A 26,924-nucleotide genomic window follows, 5' to 3' on the forward strand; every position below is an offset into this window, starting at 1 on the left:
ATTTGAGACTTTACATTTAAAAAAGCAGATGATAAATATAAAAACACGCCTTATTAAAGATTAAACCATGGTTTCTAAACTTGTTTTGCTAGCGACTCCTTAAAAAGCAGTGTGGGGCCCCTTGTCATGTTTCAGATGTATTTTATAATAGCATTTCCTCAAAAGAAACATTTTCCTTATAAACGTCTCTGATGCTCTCATTTAAATACCTGTTCAGACCCAAAGTAGTAGAAGTATACAATATTTCACAAAAAAAAGTCAAAAGATGAATACAAAATTGTATACCTTTGCTTTTTCATCTTTTCTACCCCATTAATCATTTCATGATCCGATTTTTACCTGACCCCTAAATTGGGAATCACTGAATTAAATTACCTATGTAGCCAATAGCCTATAAAGTAGTTAGATCTAGCTCCACCTCAACCAGCTACAAACACAATTCTATACTTACATTGCATTGCTGCATCAGTATAGTCTAATAATGGAATGCAACATATCAGGCTACTTTTACTTTTGACACTTTAAGTAAGCTACTTTTGTACTTTTACTCAGTACAGAATTCAGGACTTTTATGGAGTATTTTAAAAATGTTGTATTGGTATTTTACTTTAGTAAAGATCTACTGATCACAATAGCTAACCAAAGGAATGCAGTGATTTGAGCTATCTTGACCTCATAAACACAGAATGTGTGTAATATGGTTGTAGTCAGTCTAACAGACACACAAGATTAAACAATTCTTTAATTTGGATTCTCTTTTTGAGATTAAACGTTTAATTGAATGCCACACTGTACAATAAGGTTATGCTTTCAATACCTGAAGAACTGACGAATGAATGAATGAATCATCTGAGGTCTACCAAGACTCTAAAAACAGTAGGTGGAAGTATGGAAGTAATGCCACGTTCAATACCACTCACTTAACAAGCCGTAGAAGAAGAGGTCTGTCTTTTGTCCAATCAGAGGCTGCGTTGCTATATGCAGTGCGCATGCGCTGTGTAGCAGATATTTCATGTGTTGTAAGCACGTCGTGTCTGGTGGAGGTCATAGACGTCTGAGCAAAACTGAGGTGAGTTATGATATGCAAGCGTGTGCGTGACTTAATTGTACAGCCACATGTGTGAATAGCAGTAATTATAAAGCAAACTGGAGACTTTTTTTTTTTTAGATCTATAAAATACGTTATATCATAGCTAGCTAAGTGTTGAGGTGAACACGAGCAACCCTTTTGCATCAGCGATAGATAACATGCATAACGTAAGTCACCCGGGTTGACTTTACTGACAAAAGCATTTTTGTAATTTTAATGTATCTCAAATGATGAAAAAGTAGTAATATTTTATATCGTATACAGTTCTCGATTTACTCTGCTTAGCTTGCCAGCTGTCTTAATACACCGCTAGCTGTCAAGCTAATGCTAGCTAGTGAGCTAAATTAGCTAACATCCACAGCCTTGGCATCTCTCAAGGCCAACCAGTACTGGATGGAAGGGGTTTATACCGGCTTTTTAAACACCGTCACAAACACGTAAATGTTTGACACTGCGCAGGAGTAATGTTGGTGATGTGTAGTAATTGTATCAACCTCTTGTCTTATTTTCACTGTTAGTGAGATTGCTGTCATGGCAAAGCTGTTCGAGTCTATTGGAAAGTTGGGGCTGGCCCTCGCCATTGGTGGAGGTGTTGTGAACTCTGCCCTTTTCAATGGTGAGTGCTGTCAATAGGACCCCTAATAACTCATAACTTGCCAATTTACTCCTATTTTTTGACCTTTCATGTGATTCATATGTCCTTGATGTGAACACTACAGCACTCAGTCACGAATTCTAATCAATCAACTGAGCAATCAAACTTAGTGATTATTTTGTTACAGCTGTTCACATTAATTCATACGTGTAGTAAAAAACGCATACAAATTAACAAAGCACAAGAAACAAGAAAACATTTTCACTACTTTGACAACATATAATCTGCAAAAAAAATTAGGAATTTCACAGTAAGTAGAATACAGAAATGCATTGCACATGTTGAAATTTCCTAAGTCTAATGAAACGCAGCTGAAGAAATACTTTTACCTTTCACCAGTGATGTTGCAAATGTTAACCTTTTGGTTTTTAAAGTCTGATTGTGTGATTCTGATATTATTTTAATATTCATCTAGTGTGTTTTTTCCTGGAAACTTCTATTGTGTTGTAACACGACCAGCATTTCTCTAAAGCTTGTCTTTTGTATTTGCCATTCGTTTCTTACTGCTGAATGTGTGTTGTCAAATGCATGATGAATGTATTTCCTAAAATATGTCTAATAAACCCGATAACAGTCATGTAATAATGTGTAGCTCTTCAGCAATATAATTCGTATGATTTTAAACAAATGATTTGATGTCAAAGGTTAGGAAAACACTGCCCTGGTTAAAGAAAAAAATCAAAACATTTGAGAGTTGTAGAGCTATAAACTATACTGATATAAAAACCTGTATGCTGTACACAAACCTCTTGGCAGAGAGACTGACTTTACTCCTTTCTACAGTTGATGCAGGGCACCAGGCTGTGATATTTGACCGGTTCAGAGGTGTGCAAGATGAGGTTGTTGGTGAAGGGACCCACTTTCTCATTCCCTGGGTTCAGAAACCTATAATCTTTGATTGTCGCTCCCGTCCACGCAACGTGCCTGTCATCACAGGCAGCAAAGGTATATCAATTATCTACTAAACCGCTGTAATGTTGTCCTCACTTTTTGTTGATGAACATTCTGTCTCTTAAAACACAGTAGTCTGAATGGGTTCTCTGTTACATCATACAACTAGCCTATTGGAAATGCTATTAAGGACAAAAATATGCTGGCAAGGCTTACATCTAATGTAGCAATTCTATATGTTAACGTTAGGTAATTTTTGCACAGCTTGTAGACCTAAGAATGTAACTTAAACTGCACACAAAATTCACTTATCACTTTCACTTCTAGGCTAATATGTGCAGTAAGAGTTACACTTTAATCATTGCCCCCCACAGATCTGCAGAATGTAAACATCACATTGCGTATCCTCTTCCGGCCGGTAACCACCCAGCTGCCACGCATCTTCACCAGTATTGGTGAGGACTATGATGAGAGGGTGCTGCCATCCATCACCACAGAGGTCTTGAAGTCTGTAGTGGTGAGTATGAGTCAAGAGTAATTACAAATAAACATATGACCGTTCTTGTTATAAGAGAGCTAAAAAACTGACTCTTCCACTGTCTTTTTTTTTTTTTTTTTTTTTTTTTTTCTTTCCCACAGGCTCGGTTCGATGCTGGTGAGCTCATCACCCAGAGAGAGCTTGTGTCTCGGCAGGTCAGTGAGGACCTCACAGAGAGAGCCAACACCTTTGGTCTCATCTTGGATGATGTTTCACTGGTATGAAGCTGCTGGCAAATTTTGCAACATTGTCCATGTTATCTTTTTAGTTGGATATTAACTTTGAGAAATAATTGTATTGTGTTCCTTCAGACACACTTGACCTTTGGCAAGGAATTCACAGAGGCTGTTGAGATGAAGCAGGTGGCCCAGCAGGAGGCTGAGAGGGCCCGTTTCATTGTCGAAAAGGTATTGGTTTTATTTTATAACACACAGGTCATCCCTATGCTACTTGTGCATTCAGAAATGCGTGACAAATTCTCCATGGGGAAACGGTGTACGGTTTATTACAGTTAATGTGAATTAAGGCAGCTCACACAATCTTTTTATCCTTTTAAGGCAGAGCAAACGAAGCAGGCGACCATCATCTCAGCAGAAGGAGATTCCCAGGCTGCCTTGCTCATCGCCAACTCCCTGATGGAGGCTGGTGATGGTCTGGTAGAGCTACGTAAGCTGGAGGCAGCTGAGGACATCGCTTTCCAGCTCTCCCGCTCCCGTAATGTCACTTACCTGCCATCAGGACAGCGCACATTGATCCAGTTGCCCCAGTGATAACATCTCATGTGTAGCCCACTCTCGCTGTCACCAGCTGTTATAAGGGCCACAGAAGGGGTGGTTGGAGGATTTAATAAAGGACATTCAACTTCACACACTTCTCCCACTCCTTCTCTAACCAACTCTGGACTGGGCTCTGCTAACAGCAGGATATTGGGAGACAGAGTGAGAGGTCTGTGATGGATGCATTTATGAAGTCCAACCATGTGTAAGGAAGTGGAGGGTAACCTATATATATAAAAAATTGACAATGCAGTAAATTCTCAAGATTGGTCTTTGCTACATTGTTTCAGAGCACTGCATGTGTGGAAAGCACACAATTCCTTTAAAAGATGAGATGATGAAAGTAAATGATGAATGCCATTAATCTGTTGTATGTTCTGGAACGTTTCCTCAAATTGTGTAACTACATATATTCAGATCTGTAATGAAAGGCTCTCCTTTTGATTCACTGACATAAATGACTAGTGATGGTGTATTCATTTGACTTTAATTCTCTTTGTGCTTTGATTTGCCAGAAGGATTAAATCTCTGGAAAATATCTGCTTTCTAGCAAATTATTTCTTCATGAATAATATTGCCACTCCCAATCAATTGGAATGTGCCTGTCAAATAGCAGGGGATGATCCTTCATTCTTTACAGTCCTTGCTGCGTCTTTAGTTTGTGTGGAGAAAGTGTATGCCCCATGTTCCAGAAATGGCTCAACCCAACAATAAAATTGTCTTTCTACCTCCCAGTGGTCACGCTTGTTGTTCAAGGCCTCAGAGGTGAATAGTATTTTGTATTGAGTGTAATTATAATCATCACCACAGGAGGGTGTGTCATAATTGCATTCCCTTTTTTATTTATAAATATTGTAGAAGATAAGCAGTCAGTTGTACTGTTCCTTGTTGCTTCCTTAATTCCTCCATCATGTCTCAAAAAAGATAAAATTGTTCCAATCTGTCATTGGTAGCTTTAATGACAAAGTGGAAGTTTAAAGTAAGTGATTTTATTTAAACTGGCTGCTTGGGAATAAATTTAAACTTCTATGCAACTAATGATGGGGCTCTTTCAATATGTCCTGGTATATAGATGAAATATCAGTTTAACTTAAATACAATTAATTTTAGAAGAAGGTATGGCTGAGATCACTGTATTTTAGATGTGTTTTATATTGATGATCCATTTTTAAACCCTTATGCTAGGCATTGTCGCTAATGTTATTTACCTTTTAGGATAATACATTCCATAAAATATTGAATTTGGTCACTTTCCTGGGAGACAAATGGGAACGCCTTGTGTGTCCAGACAACAAAAACTTAGTTACAAATCCAACATCAAACTCATCAAATTGAAGAGGTATATTAATTAAAGATTAGGAGTCGATGGTAAAAATAGAATAAAATCATTACACTTTTAGGATTTCTCCTTTAACAGGATAAAACTGTCCTCGGGGTCTTTTTATTACTATTTCATCAATCAAGGAATTCAGCTCAGCGCGTGTGCGCGCGCGCGCCGGGTGTCTGATTTGGAGGGGAGACGTAAAGAATCCAGACCCAGACACGCTGCCGCGCGCTTGCCCAGACAGCGGCCTCAACGCCTAGGATGAGCGCGGGACGGCGGTGGTACGCGCGAGAGCTTGGCCGGGCCACGTAGCTGGGCTGAAGACACCGGTGCGCAGGTATCTCCGCAGCCCATACCGCACATCAACAAATAATCTCCCACACATTTGCACATAAAGATCATTGGCATTTCCCTTTTTAAATGCACATCCGCCAATGTAGAGGGAGAACGAGCAAGAGAAGTGCGCGTGCAACCCTGAATCTGTGCAACTCTGATTGCACGAACGCAAGAGGGAGGTCGCTCTCGACGGAGGTAAGCCAGCAAACCGACAACAAAATGTTGCTATATAACTTCATCGTATGCACTTACATGTATGACAAGCATGCCAGCTGCTGGGAAAAGCACACGTAGGTCACCGGTAACCAGTGGCCGGAGCTACCGTGAGAATTGTCCGTGAGCTCAGCTAGCACTGACTTTGTGACAGTGTCGAGTTGAGTGGGTTTGTCAGTACAGCAGTCGGGGTTTTGTTAGGAAAGCGGCGCTTTTCATATTGTAAGACAAGAAAGATACAGTGATAACAAAGCATGACATCGGCTTTTCATCTAGCTTGATGTGGGTCCGATAACTGTCACACTTTTCCCTTCAAAGTGCAGTATCGAAATTAAGCGTAACGTTAATGCTAAATATCTGACGTGAATGCTAGCTTTAAGCTAACTAGCCCCAATCTGGGCGGTTTTGGGTTAAAAAAGTGGAAGTCTAGCATCTGTTATTAGCTAATGCATGTCGGCAAATACTAGCCTTTAGATGGTACAGCTTGTGCAAGGTAATATGATTGTTGTTGAGTGACCTTTAACTGCACTAGAATATCTAATGGCTGCACCTTGAGCTAATGTAGCCAAGTTAGCTTGTCATGTGTGTGCAGGTTAGTACCTATGGACTATCGTTGGCTAACGTTACGTAGCTAAGTAGCCTAAGTTGGCCAGGCCTGCATAGTGTTATAATGTTGCCTTTTTGTTTTAACCCTTTCTTTGCTCCATACACACTGCAACGTTACCTTAAAGCCTTGTAGCTTAAAAAAGGTTGCCCTCAGCAAGATGAAAGTAGCTGCTGCACTTTATCTCGTCATACTTCCCAAAATGATGTAACGTTATTTGGTTTCGCACTTTGTAACCTTGTTCGCCAGAAATAGCAAGCTTGCAAGACCCAATCCTTCCGTTTGTATTTGTATTTTTTTTTTACAATTCAAATCAGATTTTAAACAAAAGATCCAAGTTCTATGTCCCTATGTTATCTTCCCCTATTTAGAATACAGATATACCAGTTGTGAATATCAGTGGAATGCTGTCAGGCTTGACATTGTCTCTCTCTCTATACAGTGATGAGTGTCAAGAAACTTGGTATGGGAGACCAGATGCCTGAGATAATACTCTCACTTTTCTATGATACCTCAGATGATTTATACCAGACCAAAAACACTAGGTATGCTCTGACCCGATTATGAGCTTGAGGGCCAAATACTTAGAGAGGCATGGAGCACCCCTGCAGTGCACCACACAGTGAGCTGGTTAAGGTCTTATGAGTTTGGACAGAGTGAGGAATGTGAACCTTCACACGGTCGTCTACAAGCTGCGAACGGGAAAGCTCATTAAAGTCTAGACGTTAGAGGAACCATGGATTTGAAGAGCACTGACAACGTAAACGTGACACATTTTGACTGCTTCAGAAGTCTCATCTGCTTTACTGTCACAAGGCAAGCGTTTGGGATCGCTTGCACATTTTAATGCTGTTGGTAAATGTTGTATAGTGCCTTTGCAGTAAAGCTCCCATCCTGTGTCATTCAAATCTTAAGCCACAGTAGCATCTATCCGGTATAGGACTGGCTTTGTGGCTTACCCTATATGAGATTGGTTTTGGTTTCTCATCATGTCTCTGAAGCATGGTTGGGGAAAGCTATAAATGGGTTATTGTTGAATAAACTTTGATTTCTGGGCAAGTTTTGCAGAGCATTACTAATGCTTTGGATTACTTAAATGGGGTGTCAGAGACATTCATTTATGTACTTTTCTCTTTTTACGTCGGAGTGCAAAGATCTTTTGAAAGCTGTCCAAACTAAAAAGAAAAATGTCAAAACAGTTGCAAATGATCATCATTCCAGTAGGTTTGACCTCCCGATCTGACAAGGTGATTGTGTAGACTAATTACCAGTGATATTGAGGAGTCTGCGCACTACTTGATTCCCACATCAAAGGACTGCATTATTTCGCTGTGAGTGAAACCCTGAAATGACTCATCATTGATAATGATAAGCCGGTGGAAGGATTTTACTCTACATGGGTTACATAACCACACTGTGTGTTTGTTTATTTGCCAATGTGCGTGGTGTATTTTGGACACTTTTCAGCAGTGAATTTAGCACTTTTATTATTGCGAATGGCAAATTAAATACATTAGCTGTTGTATATTCTTTCAGCCCTATAAACATTTATTTTAAACACCCATGTACTTAAAAGAGAATGGAACAAGGTGCATGCTAAGTCATGTTCAGGCAGTGGTTTCTCATGCAAATATTCCCCGTCATTCAGACGCAGGATAATCTATTAGGCTTTGTCTCTAAGACAGCCATGTGAGTGGAGTTGTTCTGTCAGTGCAGGGCTCACCCTCCCCTTGTGGTCTTAATGCTCTCGGAGCTGCTGTCCAATTCTCAGAAAGGATCAGAGGCAGCGTGCACAGGAAGACAGGTGTGTCTGTATATGTTGATAGACACATTCTACATGAATTACTTTCGCTTGTATTTGCAAAACTCGTAGAACATAGATTTGTGTATGTTTGGCTTAATTAAAAACTTAACCACAAACATAATTTAGTTACATTTACGCCTGCCTTCATTCTTGCATGCTTTTTGTATGACAGTAATAAGATGTGGTGACAGGAGGAACAAGAAAATCAGTTTAAGGTTGACCAAGAGAGATTATAGCAGTGAAGTGAGAATTAATTTGGTCAGAACTTAAGTTAAGATTGCGTATTGAGATATAGAAAGCATCTTTTGGAATGATTCTGATTTTATTACTGATATACTTTGAGCAAGTGCAGCTTCTGTTCAGTTTGAATTAGTGTTGGTGTTGAACCCTCAGTAATAAAGTAGTTATGAGGGCTGTAGTAAAAGTAAAACACCAGAAATGAAAACACTTTTAGTTGACAAATACTACTCCCAGTAGAAGTAAAAAAACAAAAACAAAAAAATATGACTTTTTGCCAATTGTGATAAATAATTGTGATTTCTTTTTTATTGTCAAAATAATGAGGCCTGTATTATTTGCTGTGACTGCTTTGCTCTACACTCATTATGATCCCCTCTTTTTCACACTCTTTTGTTCTTCTGGCACTTCTGCAAACCCTTTATCTTAATCATGACTAAAAATTAAAGACCAGAACAAAGTAGTCTTAATGGGTCAGTGGTGGTATGTTTGACTCTTGGCCTAGTTTTGTTGTCTTTGTAGAAAATAGAGGAGCATTTTGTTTTAAAAGAAATGAAGCAAAAGACGTTTATGAAGACGCAGAAGAGAGTTTGCCGTCTCCAAGAAAGGAAATGTGTTTTTGCTTCATGCTCCGGGAGGTTTTCTACTACTGAACCAACCGCCCTGGTACACCCTCATTAACGCGAGTAGGGTGTGAGGTTGTTTGAGGTCACCCAACTGTCAGCCAGGAGCACCCCAGTTTAGGTGTATGCAAAAGTAAAGAACATACAAACGCCCTCAAAAGCAGGATGTATTTGTTTTACTACTAACTTTTCATATCATTACCTTGCATAAACATGTTACTATTACTGTAGGTTCCAAACTGTGCAGTGCATACGCTTCAATGGAAAGTTAAAATACAGTTTCCTGTGGTTGTATCTGCAATACAAACGCCTGAGCTGTGGTTACTCTATGCCCTCTAACAGTCAATGAGAGGTGTGTGTGTGTGCGCGCAAGTTGGTGTGTATTGCTTCAACCTAATCGACACATCGTTGTTTAATCAGTGAAGTTGCCATTGAGTTGGTGTGAGTTTGTGTTTTTGCAAAGTGCTCAGATCATTTTATGATGATGATGATGATATGAAAACATAATTTCGAGGGAATTACATTTTTGAATGGTGCAATTAATTTACCGTTTGTTTTTTATTGTAGGTAGGTGGTGTACAGTGTTCAATGTTGTCATAGTCTATTGCAATACATATTGAGCTATTAACAGGTGTTTCAAGGTTTTTCTGCTCCAAACAATGAAACCAAAACAACAGTTACTACTGAAATAGGTTGAAGCTTGAATACTCTAAACCACACGTGTCAAACTCAAATCAAATCCGGCCCCTATATACATTTAGGTTCACAATACATTTTGGCCAACCTACTTTTTGTCACTTCTCACAACGTTTGGTTTGGTCGACATTTTTGTCGACCAAACTGTAAGTGAGAAGCCTATATGAGACCTGCAATAATACAGTCAAAGATATTTGACTTTTCCCCATGACATAAAAGCAGTACACTTTATATCTGGCCCTTAATGGGATTCTCATTTTCAAGCTGCTCTTAACTGCTGGGGATTTCTAAACAAGTGATGCTGAAACCCTTTGATTTTATTTCTACTGTTATTCTCACTTGTTATAGGTTCATGTGTTTTGCATTTTTATCTATTTAACCAATGCTTAGTCTGATTACATGTCTTGGGACCACTTAAGTAGTGTTAGGGTAGTTAGGGTTTCTTCTTCTTGTAGGTTGTAAATTATATTGAATAATACATGTTTCCTTTTTATCCAAACAATATGATAGTATTTATGTGTATTATTTGCTAGTGTCTGGGCCCCTAAACACAAGCTTCAAATAGCCTACTAGGGTGTCCTTTTTCATGTATATGCATTATGTCTTATGATTGTACTTAAAACTTTTGTGAATTAAATGAAGACTGTCTTGAAGAAGATATTGTTGTGAATATGTTCTTAAATTAACAAGATACATTACGGTGTGTCACTCTAGAAAGCAAACCATCTCAGCATTTATTTTTTTAAATAGTGAGGTGTTTCAGTTGTATATTTATATTTCTAGTATTTAGAGTCAGCTTTTGAACTTGAATCCACTCACATTCATTTGTGAAGGCTGTGGTTTTGACTCCTACACACAACACTGAAACATTTGTGGGCAAATGTAGCACTCGGTGTTGAAAAGTTGACATTATGGTTGTAGTTTCAGTTCACAGTCTCTGTATTGACAGTGGAAGAGCACCTTTTCTAACCTCATCTACACCTATCTTTCTTCTGTCTTATCTCCTAGGTAATGCACTGTAAGTGGATCTTCAAGCAATACACTGAAGTCCTTACAGCAGCTCCTCCATGTCTGGCATTCAGCTCGTCTTGTCCTGCTCTGCAGTTTGAAGACACTGGCGTCCTGCAGAGCAGCAGCCTTCAGAGAAACTGAATCTGGGATCTGCCTACACCTCACATACAAACTGGAGAGAGGAATTTAACTTCAAATGTTTAGCATCGAAGAAACTGAGCCTTTGATTTTGCGGTCTGATTTTTAAGCATATGGAACAAAACTTGGAACAGATTGTATGTCTTTGCTACTGCATGTTCTACCTTGGACAGCATGGATGCTCTTTTTGAATCAGGTTGACGATTTGTCGCCTCATCCCCTCCTTCCTGTCTCTTCAGTAGAAGGAGGGTGGGGGATTGGTGTGGCGTCCCCTGCCCCTCCTTGTAGAGTAGGCTAGTCTGCCTTGCACCATAGCAGTTACTCTGTTCCATTGCCTTGTGCTCGCACCAACTTCATTTTCTTCTCCCTCTAAATGAAATCCTGCAAGAGCCTCAAAGAAGAAGTTTCTGTGCCTAGCATTGGCGGGATGTCACAGGAGGAAGGACGCAGGGCACCGGTGTCCCAGTCCTATTTTCACTCCCCTAACCCAGATCTGGACCTGACGGGCAAGCTTTATAAGAGAGAGGTTGGTGGTAAGCCATATTCTGTGTTAGTGGACAATAAAATGACAGCCAAGACATCCATTGGAGATCAGAACATTGGTCAGTTGCCCACTCAACATGTGACTCCACAACAACATCAGCAGTATTTCAGAGAGGGAGGAACCGGGCAGGAAGTGGGGACGCAGGGGTCCCAGGCTGGCAACAACGGCTCATCTGAAGACACTGAAGATGACGATGAGGAAGATGAGGATGAGGAGGATGAGGGCTTCAAGCGTGAGCAGATCATTGTTGAGGTTAATCTGAACAACCAAACACTTCATGTATCCAAGGGGGACAACAAAACTGGAACCACAGCAGAGGACTCTGAGAGAGCTGGCAGCGACGACGACGATGAGGAGGAAGAGGAGGACAGCCCTGATGATGATGATGATGAGGACGACGACGACGAAGAGGAGGAAGACGACGACGACGAAGATGAGATTGAGAGTCGAAGAACAAGGTCAAAAAGGGCCCGTCGTGGTGCAAGTAGTACAGCAGCTCCCAGCCAGCCTCGGAGGAAAAGCCTCAGAACCGTTCTGAGCACTGCTACTGCAGGAATGACCACCAGGGGGCGACGGAAGCGCATGGAGCCTCCAAAGAGCAAGCGCAGGTCAGCCCCGTCGTCTGCCGGTTCGACAACCACAACGACAGGGGGGAAAGCAGAAGTGGAGGAGAAGGAGATGCTGGCGTGTGAAAAGTGCCCCCGAGTCTTTAACACACGCTGGTACCTGGAGAAGCACATGAATGTCACTCACAGACGAATGCAAATTTGCGACAAGTGTGGCAAAAAGTTTGTCCTAGAGAGTGAGCTGGCCTTACACCAGCAGACTGACTGTGAGAAGAACATCCAGGTAGAGCAAACTTCTCCCATCTCATATCATATCTCTGTTAATTCTCTTGCAAATTAACATTTTATTGTGAATGATCGAAAAGTGCATTTCCAGGGTTCATCATAGAGCTGGGCGATATGGAGAAAATCAAATACTTTTGACCAAATACCTCGATATCGATACCGCAACAATATTGTAGTGTTGACTATTGGTGCTTTCACAAAATATTTACACAATGAGATTTTTGATAAATAATCATCAGTAATGTAGATATAATGACTAAGTGGGTAAAGGCAAATAATAGAACAGTTACAACTGTCTGGTAAGTTCAGAAAATGACATCACTTTACTGTAATGCAGCCTTTAAAATCAGGAAAAGACAACACTTATGCCATATTACGATATCCAAAATCTAAGACGATATCTAGTCTTACCATATTCTTTGATAACATCTTTATATACCTAGCAGGGCTCGACAGTAACAGTTGCCCTTGGCAACCAGATTGAGTCAATTGGCAACAGTTTCGTGGCCTCTGGTTGCCCCCTTTGGCAACCACCTGGAAAATAATAAATAATCAAAGTAAGTGCAAATATAACAAAGTTAGTTTTACTCGGACACACAAAAACCATCGCTGGTTTAGCCAAGTGAATTACATAATAAGTTGTATGGAGATCACCTATATTGAATTAAATTGGAAAAAGTAATTGTTTTAAGGTTCCATACACCTGTACAGTATCTGGAATGTCTGACGGCTGGTTAGTCCATTTCAAAACTATATCATGAAGACGAAGGATCATGCCAAAACAAATCAGAAAAGAACAAAACAAGGGTAGGATACAATAATTGTTATCCCAGGACAGTGAACTTATTTTAAAAATAGGTTAAAAACTAAATCATGGCACAGTGTAAATCTGTCTTGAACAGGCTTACTTCCAAAAACTGAATGTCTGTGTGATAAAAGTACAAGTCAGGCTACCAACAGAGCTCCAGGGTTCATGAATGAGATGGGAAACAATATGCACACACAACTGTTTTTCCTGTTCCTCGCCAGTTTTATGGTAGTGGAAAGCTCACATGACGGCACGTGTTTGCTAGAAGGCATGTGAGAAAACAAAGGGAAAGTCTCTTTGGTATGATGAGCCTAAAATTAAGCTTTCTAGTCATCCTATTAAATGCTTGGGTTTTGGTGTTTCATATGTTGGTGGCAGCATGATGCTGTGGGGATGCTTCTCTACAGTAGGCCCTGCAGTCTGCAAGAGAACTGCCAGTACAACTGGATTCATCTTCTAGCAAGACGACAGCCCCAGACTCTGAGCCAAAGCTCAGGAATGTCTAATTTTCCACGTCAGTCTAAACTTGAATCCAGTCGAGAATGTGTACAGTTTTGCAAAGCACAAGTACAGTTTCCAAAAGCGCAAAGCTCCTGCAGATTGACCCACACAGACGTAAAGCTGTTTGTGTGTATTTGCTGCCAAAGTTGCCTCTAATGAATATCGATTTGAAAGGGATAGAATACATATGCAGTCGATTGTTTTGTAATTTATGAAGATCTCCAGAGGGAATTCAGGAAAGCAGACTCATTGTGATATTTCCCCCAGCAGAGGGAGCTGGAGTATAATGAAACTGTTTGGGCAAATAAGAACAATCTGATGGCCATCAGGTTTTGGTGCTCATAATATATAAATATTAATCCCTAATCTTAATGTTTTTTTGTTGTTTTTTTTTCCTTGTGTGTCCTTTAGTGTGTCTCCTGCAACAAGTCTTTTAAGAAACTCTGGTCACTGCATGAGCACATTAAGATTGTCCACGGCTATGCAGAAAAGAAGTTCTCATGCGAAATTTGTGAGAAGAAGTTCTACACAATGGCTCATGTCCGTAAGCACATGGTTGGTAAGTGAGGGCCTTTTTTCACAGTTCCTTTTGTCCTTTTTATCACCCTAATATCTTATACTGGGGTGACTCTCAGTTCAATATGATTAAGCCATAACATTGTATCTATCTATTGTATTTTTTTTCTTGGTGTATTTTGTTATGTTACACTTACCATTTCTTTCTTTTAGAGGTGTGTATGTAGATGTGTTAACACGGTCTACAGTTTAGTAAAAATAAGTCTGATTTAGTATGTTATCTCTGGTTGTTGATTAGTCTTTCTTATTCATATACACTTATCCTATTTAAACATTGATGTATTATCTGATCAGGTGTATGCAGTTGTCTCATCATTGTTTCCCCCCCAAATCCAGCTCACACTAAGGACATGCCATTTACCTGTGAGACGTGTGGAAAATCGTTTAAACGCAGCATGTCTTTAAAGGTTCACTCACTCCAGCATTCTGGAGAGAAGCCCTTCCGTTGTGAGGTAAGATACACATATTGTGGCCCTGTTCTGATTCATTTAGATCTAATTGCAATTCCCAATAATATCTTTAATGTGTTTCACTTGCATCTAAAGCAGAGATGGCAAAAGTACTCACTTCCCGTACTCAAGTAGAAGTACAGATACTTTTGTTAAAAAATACTCTGGTAGAAGTACTGATTTAACTATTTTTAAAAGTAACAAAGTGCAGGCTTGGAAATTTACTTAAAGTATAAAAGTTTTTTTTTTTTTTTTTTTAAATGCAAAACTCCCTGGACCACACAAATGTTACTAGAGTGCCAGCTGAGAACCTTCAGTGGACATGGAATAAAAGGCTATTTATATGCCATTGCCTACATTTGCCAATAGGCCTAAAACATCACATATATGATTATTGTGACAAAGACTGGGACTCCAGGTTAATAAGATTCACTGACTGAGTAGCGAGATATGGATTGAATTGTGATTCTGTGAGAATTCACAGATCCCGTTTCTCTTTTTTTAATCTTCCCCTTAACATTTAAAGGAATATACATGTATTGTATGTGTGTGCGCTCAAATATGGCTTCTGGAAAGAAAATAAAAGATAAAATATGAATTACTGAACCGACATTAATTAAGAAGTTCCCCATACTTTTAGAGTTACAACTAACTAACTCTATCTATCTCTATATATATCTCTCAATCAATCAATCAGTGTTTGGTAGATTATTTTTGGCAATAAATCTTATACTGTTGGAAAGCCTGTTTAGTTCCCTTTCAAATTGTACCCCATTTGTAAGGAACATGCATTTGTGGGATGAGCAGCAGCACAGAGTATGTGGGTTGCGCCCATGAAACATTAGCCAAATCTTCTCTGCCAATGCCAAACAGGTTATTCTGCTATTGACTCATTTGGTGGATTGGATAATTGAAGTTTGTAGAAACAAGACATATTGGCAATTGAACAATTTATTAATTTCATAAACCTTAGCCTCAGTAGCGTGTGGAAGAACCATACACAACCACAACAGCCTGGCACCTCCTCCTTATGCTGGTCACCAGCCTGGTCACACACTGCTGTGGGATGGCATCCCATTCTTCAACCAGCATTTGTCGCAAGTCGGCCAAAGTGGTTGTGTTGGTCACTCTGGTACGAACAGCACGCCCAAGCTGATCCCACCAGTGTTCAATGGGGTTGAGGTCAGGACTGCTGGTTGAAGAATGGGATGCCATCCCACAGCAGTGTGTGACCAGGCTGCTGACCAGCATTCCACAGTTGATTAGTGTAGTTCTCATTTTAATGATCTCATCAACATGGAAAAGTGGATCAGCTTCCTTTTGTCGCCTGGCTTTGACGAGGGGGCAGAGAATTTGCATCAGCTGTGTGCTTGGCCATCAAGTGGTATTTCAGACTGGACGTGCTGTGATCAGTTCACAATGACAAAACAAACCGATCACTTTGGTCTTGTCAATGGAACCATTTGGCAACTTTTAAAAAGTAAACTTTCCATTCAGCATCTTATTGGCATCCATTTCGGCATCTCGCGCTCACCACCCACTCAAAAGGTAACGTTAGCCTAGTATTCTTTGGCCAGCTCACAAGCCCTAAAAAGTGTGTGTGTGTGTGTGTGTGTGGTAGGCTGCTTAAAAATGCATGTGGTTGTGACTGGGTGTACTGAGAACAAATAGAGGATATACCTTACAGAAAAAGGAGTTGAAACTAAATAATCCAAGGCCCTCCGTAGGTCTTGTAAAAAAAAATAAAGGCATTCATATTTGCACAAGACCTACAAGTGCCTTTTGATTATTTTTGAAGGAGACATGCATCTTTACAAATTTTGGAATTGAGATCAGTTTCCACTCATGCAATGAGCCCTTTGCAGGATGATATAAACACAGTGCACCCAGAATATCCAAAGAGCACCTGTAGTTGAATACAAGAGACCCAGCAGCGCTTCACTCCTTTGTCTGTAAGGTATATCCTCTATTTGTTCTCAGTACACCCAGTCACAAGTGGATGGTACTAAATACAGGTGTACGCAAGAGGATTTTAGCTGTATGGGGCTCGTTTTTCTTGTTCTGTCACTTTTTTTTCCTATCATCCTTCCACATTCTGCTGTTGAAATATGTGTTGCCATGAAAGGTCATTCACATAACATAAGACATTTTTACCATGACCGTTCACAACCATGCATGCATTTTTAAGCAGCCTATAGCTATAATACTACATTCCACAGTTGAATAATTAGTTTAGTGGGGCCTTTTATATTCAATTCACTTTGTTCAATCGCTTATTGATTACCCAAACTACAGAGTGGCACGAGGCCCAAATCACAGAACACGTGTTTTTTTTCATGCCTCAAAAAAATTAGTGCTGCGTTAAGTCAACAATATGGCATTTATTTTGACAGCCCTTGTCAAAACCTTTTGTCCCAAATGTCTGAACTAGGGCTGTCAAGCAACTAACATATTTATCGCATGATTGTCCATAGTTGGCTCTCGATTAATCGCATATTGTTAATCTGTTCTAAATAGGGCTACACAATATTTAGTTTTTTTACCATCATCGCGATATGAACTGGCGCAATAAAAACATTATGAAGACTGCAACATATCGCAAAAGACACTCAGAGATTGTTTTGTTAGTTGAAACATAATCTCAGAAAAATGCACTTTAACATGTAACCGTCATTCATTCTTTTTTTTTTTAGTGGTGCCTTTTTATATTCAATTCAATGTTCAATTTGTTCACTAAAAGTATGTTAGAAATGATTTCCTTTTTGTTTTTAATTCAACAAGCAATTTGTTGTATTTTAGCAGAATACTGAAAACAGCAGAACTAAGTACACAATATCTATTTATCACAAATAATATCGTTATCGCGATATTCAACAACTTTATCGCATATTTTCCTCAAATCGTGCAGCCCTAGTTATAAATGTTTATTTTTAAAGTTTTTAAAGCTCTTATCAACATGGGAGCGGACAAATATGCTTGCTTTAAGCAAATGTTTATTATTATTGCAAAATCCAAAACAATGACAAATAATGTCTAGAATAACCTCAAAGGTACTGTGTGCTCAAAAAATATATGCTGAAAGCCTAATATGGTGAACTCAGGTCCATCAAGCAACAGATGGGCATATTGACCTCTATGTAACATAACTTGCTAATACTAACTCAATGTAGTGTCTCACTTTATACTTTTTTTTTTTTTTTCTCTTTTTTTTTTTTTTTTTTTTAAATAGGCAGCTCAAAACAATGGACCTTGTGCATTACAGCAACAGACACATTGTACACGTACAATGGTCAGCTAAATGCAACAATGTAATTGTGTTTAACATCGTGGGAAAATAAAGGCTCACAAAAACATCTCCTTCTACTCAGTGGGATCAAAACAGGGTGATACAAAATAAAGTGAGAGAAACTGACGGTTCGGTGGAGGCTATGTGCAACTCAAGGCATATGCTGGAACGGGGGGGGTGCCTGGCTACTGCAATCATGTTGCGTGTACTATCAGTGGTCAGTGTGCAGACTTTATGTCCCACTCTCTGGCTACTTGCAGAAAGTGCTAAGCACGCGCGTCGGCTTAATGCCTCTCCCCTATCTTCATAACGGTCAAAGCGACCGAAGTTCCCACTGTGAGTCAAAATAATGTGCTGTGACCCCGGCGTAACTCATTACTGAGAGTAATCTCCGGTGAGTGCAGCAGTGCTGCATGGCTTCCTGATTTCCCAAACTACGGAGCGGCAGAAGGCCCAAATCACAGAATGCATGTCATGAATCAAGCGTCAAAAAAACTAGTGGCGTTAAAAGGAATTTGCGTTAACTCGTTATTATGGCATTCATTTTGACATCCCTAGTCAAAACCTATATAAACATATTGAGAGAGAGATCAGAGATTTTTAGTTGCCCCCCGTACACATTTTAAAACTAGAGGGGACCGTTCGTTTCAAGCTGTGGCACCAAGGCTGTGGAACTCTTTGCCTCCTTCCGTACGCTGCTTGGATTCAGTGACAAATTTTAAAACGCAGTTGAAAACTCTTCTTTTTAAAGAGGCGTTTCAATAGACCATAGGGTGATTAGGTCGGTTTTATTGTGTCTTAAGTGTATTTCTGTTTATTTTCCGATTATGTACTGCAATGTATAAATGTTGTGTATCCACCCATTTGTTGTGAAGCACTTTGTGATTTTTATCTGTGAAATGTGCTATACAAATTAATTTTACTTACTTACTTACTTACTTGACATTGGCATCCTGTAGTGATGGTATGCACTAAATATTTTGTCACAAACGCACACACCTATAGTATAATATCATAATCTGTTTCCTTTTGTAATGTATTTATTTTGGGCTGAATTCAGTACTCAAAGAGTGGTTGGCTGTTTGTGTGGAGTCACTGAAGGTTACGGTTTTGATGAATTTGCCCTTGTGTGCCACCAAAAGAAGCCTCAAGGTAGTTTTCACTCATTAGTTTGAGCAGAGGAGCAGCTGTGCCATGTGGTTTGTGACCAACCAAATATGGTCCGTTATATTCAGTTGTTGGCTTTCAGAATGGGTATTTTGAACATTCATTGCACGGTTATATCATCTGAGTTATACAGAGAAGTCAAACCATGTCAAATATTAGCAAACTACACATACAGTGTTTACTAATTAACTAGAACATGACGTAGAACTAAGTGTTCAGGGCTTTAACTGAAGACTTATGAATACATTTCGTCACATTGTAAGTCAAGATTTTCGAGCTTATTTGCTCAACAGGGTTAGGTAGAGTTGATTATCTTATCCCTGCCCTCACTTGTGAATTCAGAGGAAGTTGACAGATGGGGTGGTTTACTCCCACCCGAGGCCTTTTAATGTCCAACCACTTGAATGGACGGCACACAGAGAACATGTGTGTATGGGTGGAGTTGCTCTAATTAAATGTTTGAAGTCCTCCTGCACTTTAACATGTCACATGCTTATTAAGGGTGTATGTAATTTATAGGCCATTCTCTTAGTGGTCTTACCGAATGGAACCTGCCAGATTTATTTTTTATTTTTTTCCCCCACAGACATTTATTTAGCCAGGTGGTGCCATTGAGATTATAAATATTTTACGTTAGGAAAAGACCTGACCAAGAAAGCCTTATAATGCAAATATGCAGTGTGGCTATGTACCCAAATAATTTGGTTATTGTTGGCTTACTGCAGTAACCCCAATTTCTTAAATGTCCTGTACATATAAATGAGAAATTGTTGATCTGAAATGAAGACGGATTCAGTAACTGCATGGTCTATTTCTCGCTTAAAATGTTTTCAGAAACTCGTTTCCCGTGTTTCTGAAAACCATTATAGATTTTAGATTTGAGAAACCAGACCCACGTGACGCTTTCGTCCAATTAGATGCCGGTTTTCATTTTTGGGCAACAATACAGATTAGCACCGCCTGCTGTTATGGAGACATATTACGTCTTGTCGCTTTGGTGTGTTCTGAGGCACTTTTTTGACCAACTCGGGGAGACTGATCAGCCCAACTGCCTTTTCTTCCAAGGGTCGGCCGTCTGGGCCTTAACGGGACTAACCTGGTTTCTTGTGTGCATGTAAAGAGTAAAAGTAGTCCCTTTACAACTGCTACATGAAAGCAGTGTATCTGTTAAGAAGATCACATAACTTTTTTTTCTTGTTTTTTAATGCTCAAAAGGAGCATTATACATAATATTGAGTCAATCTGTTATCCTTCATAATCAATTTAAACTTGTCAAAGGAAACCCTTAAGGTTTAAACCATTTTCAACAAGTTAGCAAGTTATAAAGAAAAGTGTCATTACCCTAATTCAGAGTTTTTTTGACAAGATGTATTGTGTTATGTGATGCTTCTTTTGTCTCTGCTGTAGAACTGTGACGAGCGGTTCCAATACAAGTACCAGCTGCGCTCCCACATGAGCATTCACATCGGACACAAGCAGTTCATGTGCCAGTGGTGTGGCAAAGACTTCAACATGAAACAGTATTTTGATGAGCACATGAAAACGCACACAGGTGAGAAATGACAAGTTTGGGCGCCAGGGTAGCTCACCTGGTGGAGCGCGTGCCCATATGGAGAGGCTTAGTCCTCGACACAGGGGTCGCGGGTTCGGCGCCGTCCTGCGGCCCTTTGCTGCATGTCGTTCCCCCTCTCTCTCCCTTTTCAAGTTTTAGCTGTCTTGTTGGAAATAAAGGCCTGAAATGCCCAAAATAATCATCTTTTTTTTTTTTTTTTTTTAAAAAAAAAAAAAATGCCAAGTTTGCGCACCCATTGCCAGTTGTCCCAGTGTCCTTAGGGCCTGTGGTTTTACCCTTTTTGATCCAAGGAATTTTTTGTAGGAAACTAATGTAACCAGCTTTTTGACTGCATGAACCTACTTCTAGTTTTAAAGCCATTATTGACTGCAGAAACTGGGAAGCTTTGTGGGAAACTATGACCCTGATCGATGTGGTGACTGAAATATCTTATTTTTGAATTTAGTTCCTAGGTTAGTGTTCCTGCCCAATAAGACGTTCTGTTCCAGAGATTGTAGTTTCCAATGGCCCAGAAACTATCAGGGTGGAGACTCCAGTACACGCAAGCCCTGGCTGTCACTAGTATAGATACTGTATAAGGATTTGATAATTGATTTCATTGTATTGTTATAAACGCATAAGTTATGCAGCCAACTTTCCAGTCTAAAATAAGTGTGATAACAGATGGGGCGTAAGAATTTTTTTTTACACAGTGTTTGATTTATACGCTGGCTAAAACAGAAAAATAACCGTCTCGCCTTTCTGGCATCAGTCTTTCCTTCAATGCCTGCATTTCCTTTCCAGCATTTACAGTACCGTATTTAAATATCACACAGTCGTGCTTTAGTAAATTACATAGCCAACAAAATGACTCAGCTGTTGTGGCAGTGCCTGCAAAAATTGTTTCGTACAAAGTGGTCATATTTAAATCTTTTGTCTGCTTTGCTTTGAAACATTTTAGAAATTGTTATCAGATATGTTTTTATTCTGCCTGTTGCAAAGCTAAATACAGACACTCTAACCTTCAGAAATGTTTTAAGATAAAAAACGTTGCCCAACAACAATGTTCCTGGGCTCAGACAGCCAGCCGGTCACCATATACTCTCTAAAAAGGGAAAAACATGGGATGTTTCCAAGATGAACATTATGGTGGTAAGAGCAGGGAGACATCGCCCAGTTTTTGTAATGAGAGGGATGTTCTACATCAAACAAGAGCCTTGCATAAATTGGGGCTTATAATGACTACCCAGACACATGCTGTATTACAGCCCTCTGGTGTTCTGTCCCTGCTGCAGTGCTATTTCTAAGACCAAACTGAGTAGTGCAGCCTGTTGGTCTTTCACCGTTTTTCTCCAGCCGTGCCTGTCGTGGGTGTACACTGCTCTACATTGAACCTCACGGTTCTATTTGTGATGTGTAATTACGCTGCCCTATCCTCTCCCTGCCGCTACCAACCAATTTAGCCTCCTGCAGGAGGAGACACACCCAGTCCCGCCCTGTAATAGGCGCCACACATGTTAAACACAAACTCCCAAAGTTGAGTTCACTGCTCACATTTTTCATGATTTCTTGTGAGTGTAATGTAACAGTTTCAGATGACTAGCACATTAGCTGTCACCTTTTTTTTTTAATATTCAATTGGTTTGGAAGAGCTTTGCACATAACATGCCAGTGTACGGTATTTAGAGAGCCCTTCAGCAGCATGTTAATACTGTAGATGACTGTGTGGGTGGTAGCAGGCACATTCAGTAGCTCCATGGAGGGAGGTTAATGAGAGCCGCATTTCAACGGAGCTGCTGTTATTCACTTTCACATCTCTTCTCCTCAACGTGGGAATTGTAATGGCTTCCTGCGGAGTGGGTGGGTTGACAGCAAAGACCCTCAATTCAAGATGCCAACTTATTAGCATATTTATAAGAGAGCTGTCGCTCTCAGTAGAGAGAAATGGTTGAAGGGGGAAAAAAAACAAAGTTAACTTTGTTTTTTGGAGAGCTTTAATAAGTTGATTATTTTTTTTTTATTATGCAACCATCACATTTGATTACAAAGGATTTGACTCTGATGCATCATATTATTTTCTCTTTGTAGCTCCAATCTTTTTGTTAATTGATATAGTCTGTCTTCCACGCTCATCAGTCTTTTATTTTCTGAATCTGTGCAGGAGAGAAGCCTTTCATTTGTGAGATCTGCGGGAAGAGCTTCACCAGCCGGCCCAACATGAAGCGCCACCGCCGTACCCACACTGGGGAGAAGCCCTATCCCTGCGAGGTGTGCGGCCAGCGCTTCCGCTTCTCCAACATGCTCAAAGCACACAAAGAGAAGTGTTTCCGGGTCACCAGCCCTGTGGTCCTGCAGACCAGCGGCCCACCTGTGCCTGTCCGCATCTTTGCCAACACCTTCTCCTCCTCTTCCTCCATTTCTGGTCCCAGTCCCTCAGCTGCCACCACGGCCACCACATCAGCACCCCTGGGCCTCAACCCGACAGGGGGGCCCATGCCTCCAAGAGGCCCTGTGGGACACACATTTTCCCACGTACAGCTCCATTCAAATCCATCTCACCATCATCCCCACCCCCCGACAACCCAGCAACACCTCTCAAATACACCCCAACATGTCCCACCTCACCCCCACCACCACCTGGCTGTGCCCCCAGTCTCCCACTTGCCCCCACCCCCGGCCCTTTTCAAGAGTGAGCCCTTAAACCACTGTGGGCACGAAGACAGCAGCTACCTGCACCACATGGCTCCCCCTGACAAGGGCCCTGGAGCCCCACAGCACCACTGAACTCTAGCTCTGCAGGCCCACACCAAACCGCGCCTTGTTCCTCCTCTTCTCATAGTCCTGCTTTAGTCTCTGTTTCCTGGGCCCCTGATGAAAGGGTGCCCCTCTCAACCAGATTTAGATAACTCCAGCTACACATACGCACCTTTTTGTATGTGACTCAGACATGTATGCCCTCAGTGCACACAGTATTTAAGTAGAACCCCTACTTAAAAACCCTGGTCAACTGACAAAGATTTTACAGCCTCTAGAATTTTTTTCTTGAACATTTTCTTAAGAAATCTACAAAGTGATTTCTCTGCGAGTTCTCTATCTGTACATTGATGGGTGTAAAGTATCTCATTGTCATCAAAAGCTGCTGATGGAGGTCGACGTATGCATTACCTGGGCTTCAAAGATCAGTGTCATTGAACTTTCCTCTTTGTGTCAAGTTGACTTATGGTTGCACATTGATCAGGACTCTTTGCCGTTCCTCCCCACAGCAATACTCAAACTGTCCCCCTAGTTGTACTATAGAGCCTCATCCCACAGAAATGTTTTTTGAAAATTGTAACCGGTTCTACCTGAGCCTTTCTCTGTCCTAAGGCCAAGGCTTTCTGTCAGATGGGAAACAACAAGAGTGCAAGATGCAGTGCCATAGGTTACAGTAAGAAGGGGAGGGGGGGAGGAATTTTTGTAGGGGACATTGAAAAACAGGTTTTGTAAATGGTTAGTTGAATCTAGTCTTAGATTCACATCATGGTTAAATGGTGCTTTCCATTCCAGTACATACAATAATTCTTAATTTTGCTTTTCCATTTGATTTTCAGAAGTGTAATATTACAAAATAATGTGTCAGCCTGGCTTTTCTACAATGGATTTGAGGTCTGACTAGATATTTTGTGGTCAAGAAACTCAAATTATGCATGACATGCACCCTCACACTTACTCAAGCACACACTCAAAACACAAAGACCGTATGGCCACTGATTTACTTACTGTAATCCGTGCAACCTCAGCTTTCAGTACTGTTGGTCAACAGATGCTTTTAGATAACAGATGACTGTCAAATACTGCCACTGTGAGGGGCCAGACACATGGCCCCATCAGGATTTACCCCACTTCCTTCGCTGCTGTTGAAATGATACGGGTTACCATGTGAAAGGCCATTTGACACACACAGTATACACACCTGGGACCTTTTTCATCACAGATCTTAACAGGCAATTATGCATATTCCCCTCCGCCTATATTCCACGGTTTGGTGTGGGTCATTGTAATGTAAAGGTTTGTTTTTTGACTTTCATCGTACTGATATACTTTGATCCACACAGGCAAACGTGTGTCTAAACCTGTTGAATGTTGCCTACGCAAAATGATGGCTGAGTCATATGTTTTTTTTTTATGTTCTCTGATAATTTGCTCTCTTTTAAGCTAATGAATGGTTCTGCAGTGTAGATATACTGTTGTTGGCAGATGATAGGAAATGTCAGGATAAAAGGCAGTGGTCATACAACTTCTAATACTTGGAATTCTTGTATAGATAAGCATACATGTGATTAAGTCAGCATAAGAAATTACATTTGCTAATGTAATAGCCGATGGTGTGAATGTTATTTGTTTAAAATTAGCATAAAGAGTTGGCAAGTATTTGGCATGAATTTGAGCTGCGTGGTTGTTAGCCCGTGTGTGTGTGTGTGTGTGTGTGTGTGTGTGTGTGCGCGTGCAAGTCTGTCTGGTTGTCCCCAGTGCTCTTCTACCAAAAGCTGCTTTTACAAATTGTGCCCCAATATGTGTATTGGGGATACCTGAGATGGACAATAGCAGTAAATTTAACATGATCCTCTTTCTACCACTCAATGGTATTCTGTCTGAAGTGGTTAAGCTCAGTAGTTTAGGATGCCCCTTTTGTGATTTGAGACCTGCAATCATCCTGCCATTACTGTGGGTCCTAAGATGGCTGCATTATTTGCTTAGCATCCTGTCCCCTCCGGTTCACTGCTGTGCTTCAGCATTTTTGCAGTATGGATCTTTGTCCTGTTTTTATTTTATTTTTTTAAGCCTTTTCATTTGTGTGTATTCTCTGCACTTTACTGCTGCGTGGGTGAGGCGCAGGGAAGGGAGGGACTGACAATGCATTGTGGAACAGAGTGCAGTTGTGGCTGCATTGGAAAGGGTGGAGGTGATAATTTTGAGTGGATGTTTTTAGGCAAGGAAAGGAGGAGAATCCCGGGTGGAGGCGGTTAGTGGGGAAGGGACCATAGCAATTGAATAACATGTCCTTTTAGTATGCGCAAACATTTTATTTCCTATTTTTTTCAAAGAAATACACTTTTTCTCTTCTCAAAGTGAAAAGTGATGTTCCTCCTGCTTTGGCGCCTTTACACTAGCCCCTCCAAGCTATGTCTTACATACTTTCTTCTGTCCTGTTTTGTTAATGGAGTTTTTGTCTCTGCAATGTCCTGGTTTGTCTTTCAGTTTGCCGAATGATTCTCCTCCTCCTTTCTTTGTTATATAGAATGCACTTTCTACTAAAATTCTTAGCTAGTTGAGAAAAAAATAACATTGTATATTCTTTAAAGATGTTTTAAAAAATCAATATACTTTTTTCCCTTTGTATTTTTAACCACTTAATGTAGCATTGCGTATTTTATTATTGTATCTGGTACAAAATGTGCAGCTTTATAATGTCCTGGTTTGTCCTTTTTTGTATGTTATCTGGAGATTGAGGAGAAGTGGAAAACGTTGGGCCTTTTTTGATAATGTACATTTAACTGACTGCTAACTTTGAGAAGTAAAAACAAGTAGCCATGATTATCACTATTCTCTCGCCTCTTTTTATCCTCAAATGCTGTGAGTTTACTGTGAACAAGGAGAAGTATTTAAACCTGAAATGTAGAAAAATAAGAATTGTGCACAACATGTTCCTGATCGGAAGCTAAGTACTAAACTTTGCTGAAAAGCCTACATTTCCAGCGGACTGTTGCAACTGCACAGACTAGAGTTGCTTTAGGGCTGTTATTTTACTATTTTAGGGTTCTGTGTGGCTGTGGCTCAGTGGTGGTCGCCTGCCAATTGGAAGGTTGGTGGTTTGATCCCTGACACTGAACCCTGAGTCTCCTTGGAGTGTAAATGAGTGTGAATGTTTATCTGATGATAAACCTTGTACGACAGTCTCGGCCACAGCGTATGAATGTGTGTGAATGGTGAATAGTTCCTGTGCTATGTAAAAGCGCTTTGAGTAGTCGTTACGACTAGAAAAGCGCTATATAAAAACAGTCCATTTGGTGTTCGGCCTGTAACCAAACGTATGCTCTGCTGGCTGCACATGACCCTGCAGCTGACTTCTTGCTTCCCCCCCCTCCGATGTGACTATATCATCCCTCAGATGAGCAGTTTAATTTGGAGAAAGTGTCTTTATACAAATTAAACATCGGATTGAAAACAGGATTGTGCGAAGAATGTCCTTCCCTGGATATCCTTTGTTCCAACTT

At 40.4% G+C, this 26,924-nt stretch overlaps 2 protein-coding genes across 4 annotated transcripts; both read left to right on the plus strand.

Annotated features, from left to right (window-relative positions):
- The first annotated feature begins 967 nt into the window (after positions 1-967).
- On the plus strand, positions 968-4,684 carry phb (prohibitin). The gene is made up of 7 exons (XM_028599555.1): positions 968-1,069; positions 1,609-1,706; positions 2,529-2,690; positions 3,011-3,153; positions 3,276-3,392; positions 3,486-3,581; positions 3,732-4,684. The coding sequence occupies exons 2-7, from the start codon at positions 1,622-1,624 to the stop codon at positions 3,942-3,944; spliced, it is 816 nt and encodes a 271-aa protein (XP_028455356.1). The 5' UTR covers positions 968-1,069; positions 1,609-1,621; the 3' UTR covers positions 3,945-4,684.
- A 779-nt stretch (positions 4,685-5,463) lies between these two features.
- znf652 (zinc finger protein 652) lies at positions 5,464-26,244 on the plus strand. 3 transcript variants are annotated; one of them, XM_028600237.1, is made up of 7 exons: positions 5,464-5,611; positions 5,715-5,805; positions 10,796-12,329; positions 14,052-14,199; positions 14,553-14,668; positions 20,526-20,670; positions 22,832-26,244. In XM_028600237.1, the coding sequence occupies exons 3-7, from the start codon at positions 11,310-11,312 to the stop codon at positions 23,452-23,454; spliced, it is 2,052 nt and encodes a 683-aa protein (XP_028456038.1). In that variant the 5' UTR covers positions 5,464-5,611; positions 5,715-5,805; positions 10,796-11,309; the 3' UTR covers positions 23,455-26,244. The 3 variants fall into 3 exon arrangements, with proteins under 3 accessions (XP_028456038.1, XP_028456036.1, XP_028456039.1); XM_028600235.1 differs by having other exon boundaries at positions 5,464-5,805; XM_028600238.1 differs by lacking the exon at positions 5,715-5,805.
- Positions 26,245-26,924: the final 680 nt, after the last annotated feature.

The sequence above is a fragment of the Perca flavescens genome, chromosome 15 (genome assembly GCF_004354835.1).
Source record: "Perca flavescens isolate YP-PL-M2 chromosome 15, PFLA_1.0, whole genome shotgun sequence".
Classification (NCBI taxonomy): Eukaryota; Metazoa; Chordata; class Actinopteri; order Perciformes; family Percidae; genus Perca; species Perca flavescens.

Coding starts and splice junctions, on each gene's coding strand:
- znf652 (XM_028600235.1), top strand. CDS start 11,310: ATGAAATCCTGCAAGAGCCTCAAAGAAGAAGTTTCTGTGCCTAGCATT. Junction 14,669..20,525: donor AGAAGCCCTTCCGTTGTGAG/GTAAGATACACA, acceptor TCTCTGCTGTAG/AACTGTGACGAGCGGTTCCA. Junction 20,671..22,831: donor GCACATGAAAACGCACACAG/GTGAGAAATGAC, acceptor GAATCTGTGCAG/GAGAGAAGCCTTTCATTTGT.
- phb (XM_028599555.1), top strand. CDS start 1,622: ATGGCAAAGCTGTTCGAGTCTATTGGAAAGTTGGGGCTGGCCCTCGCC. Junction 2,691..3,010: donor TGTCATCACAGGCAGCAAAG/GTATATCAATTA, acceptor TGCCCCCCACAG/ATCTGCAGAATGTAAACATC. Junction 3,154..3,275: donor AGGTCTTGAAGTCTGTAGTG/GTGAGTATGAGT, acceptor TCTTTCCCACAG/GCTCGGTTCGATGCTGGTGA.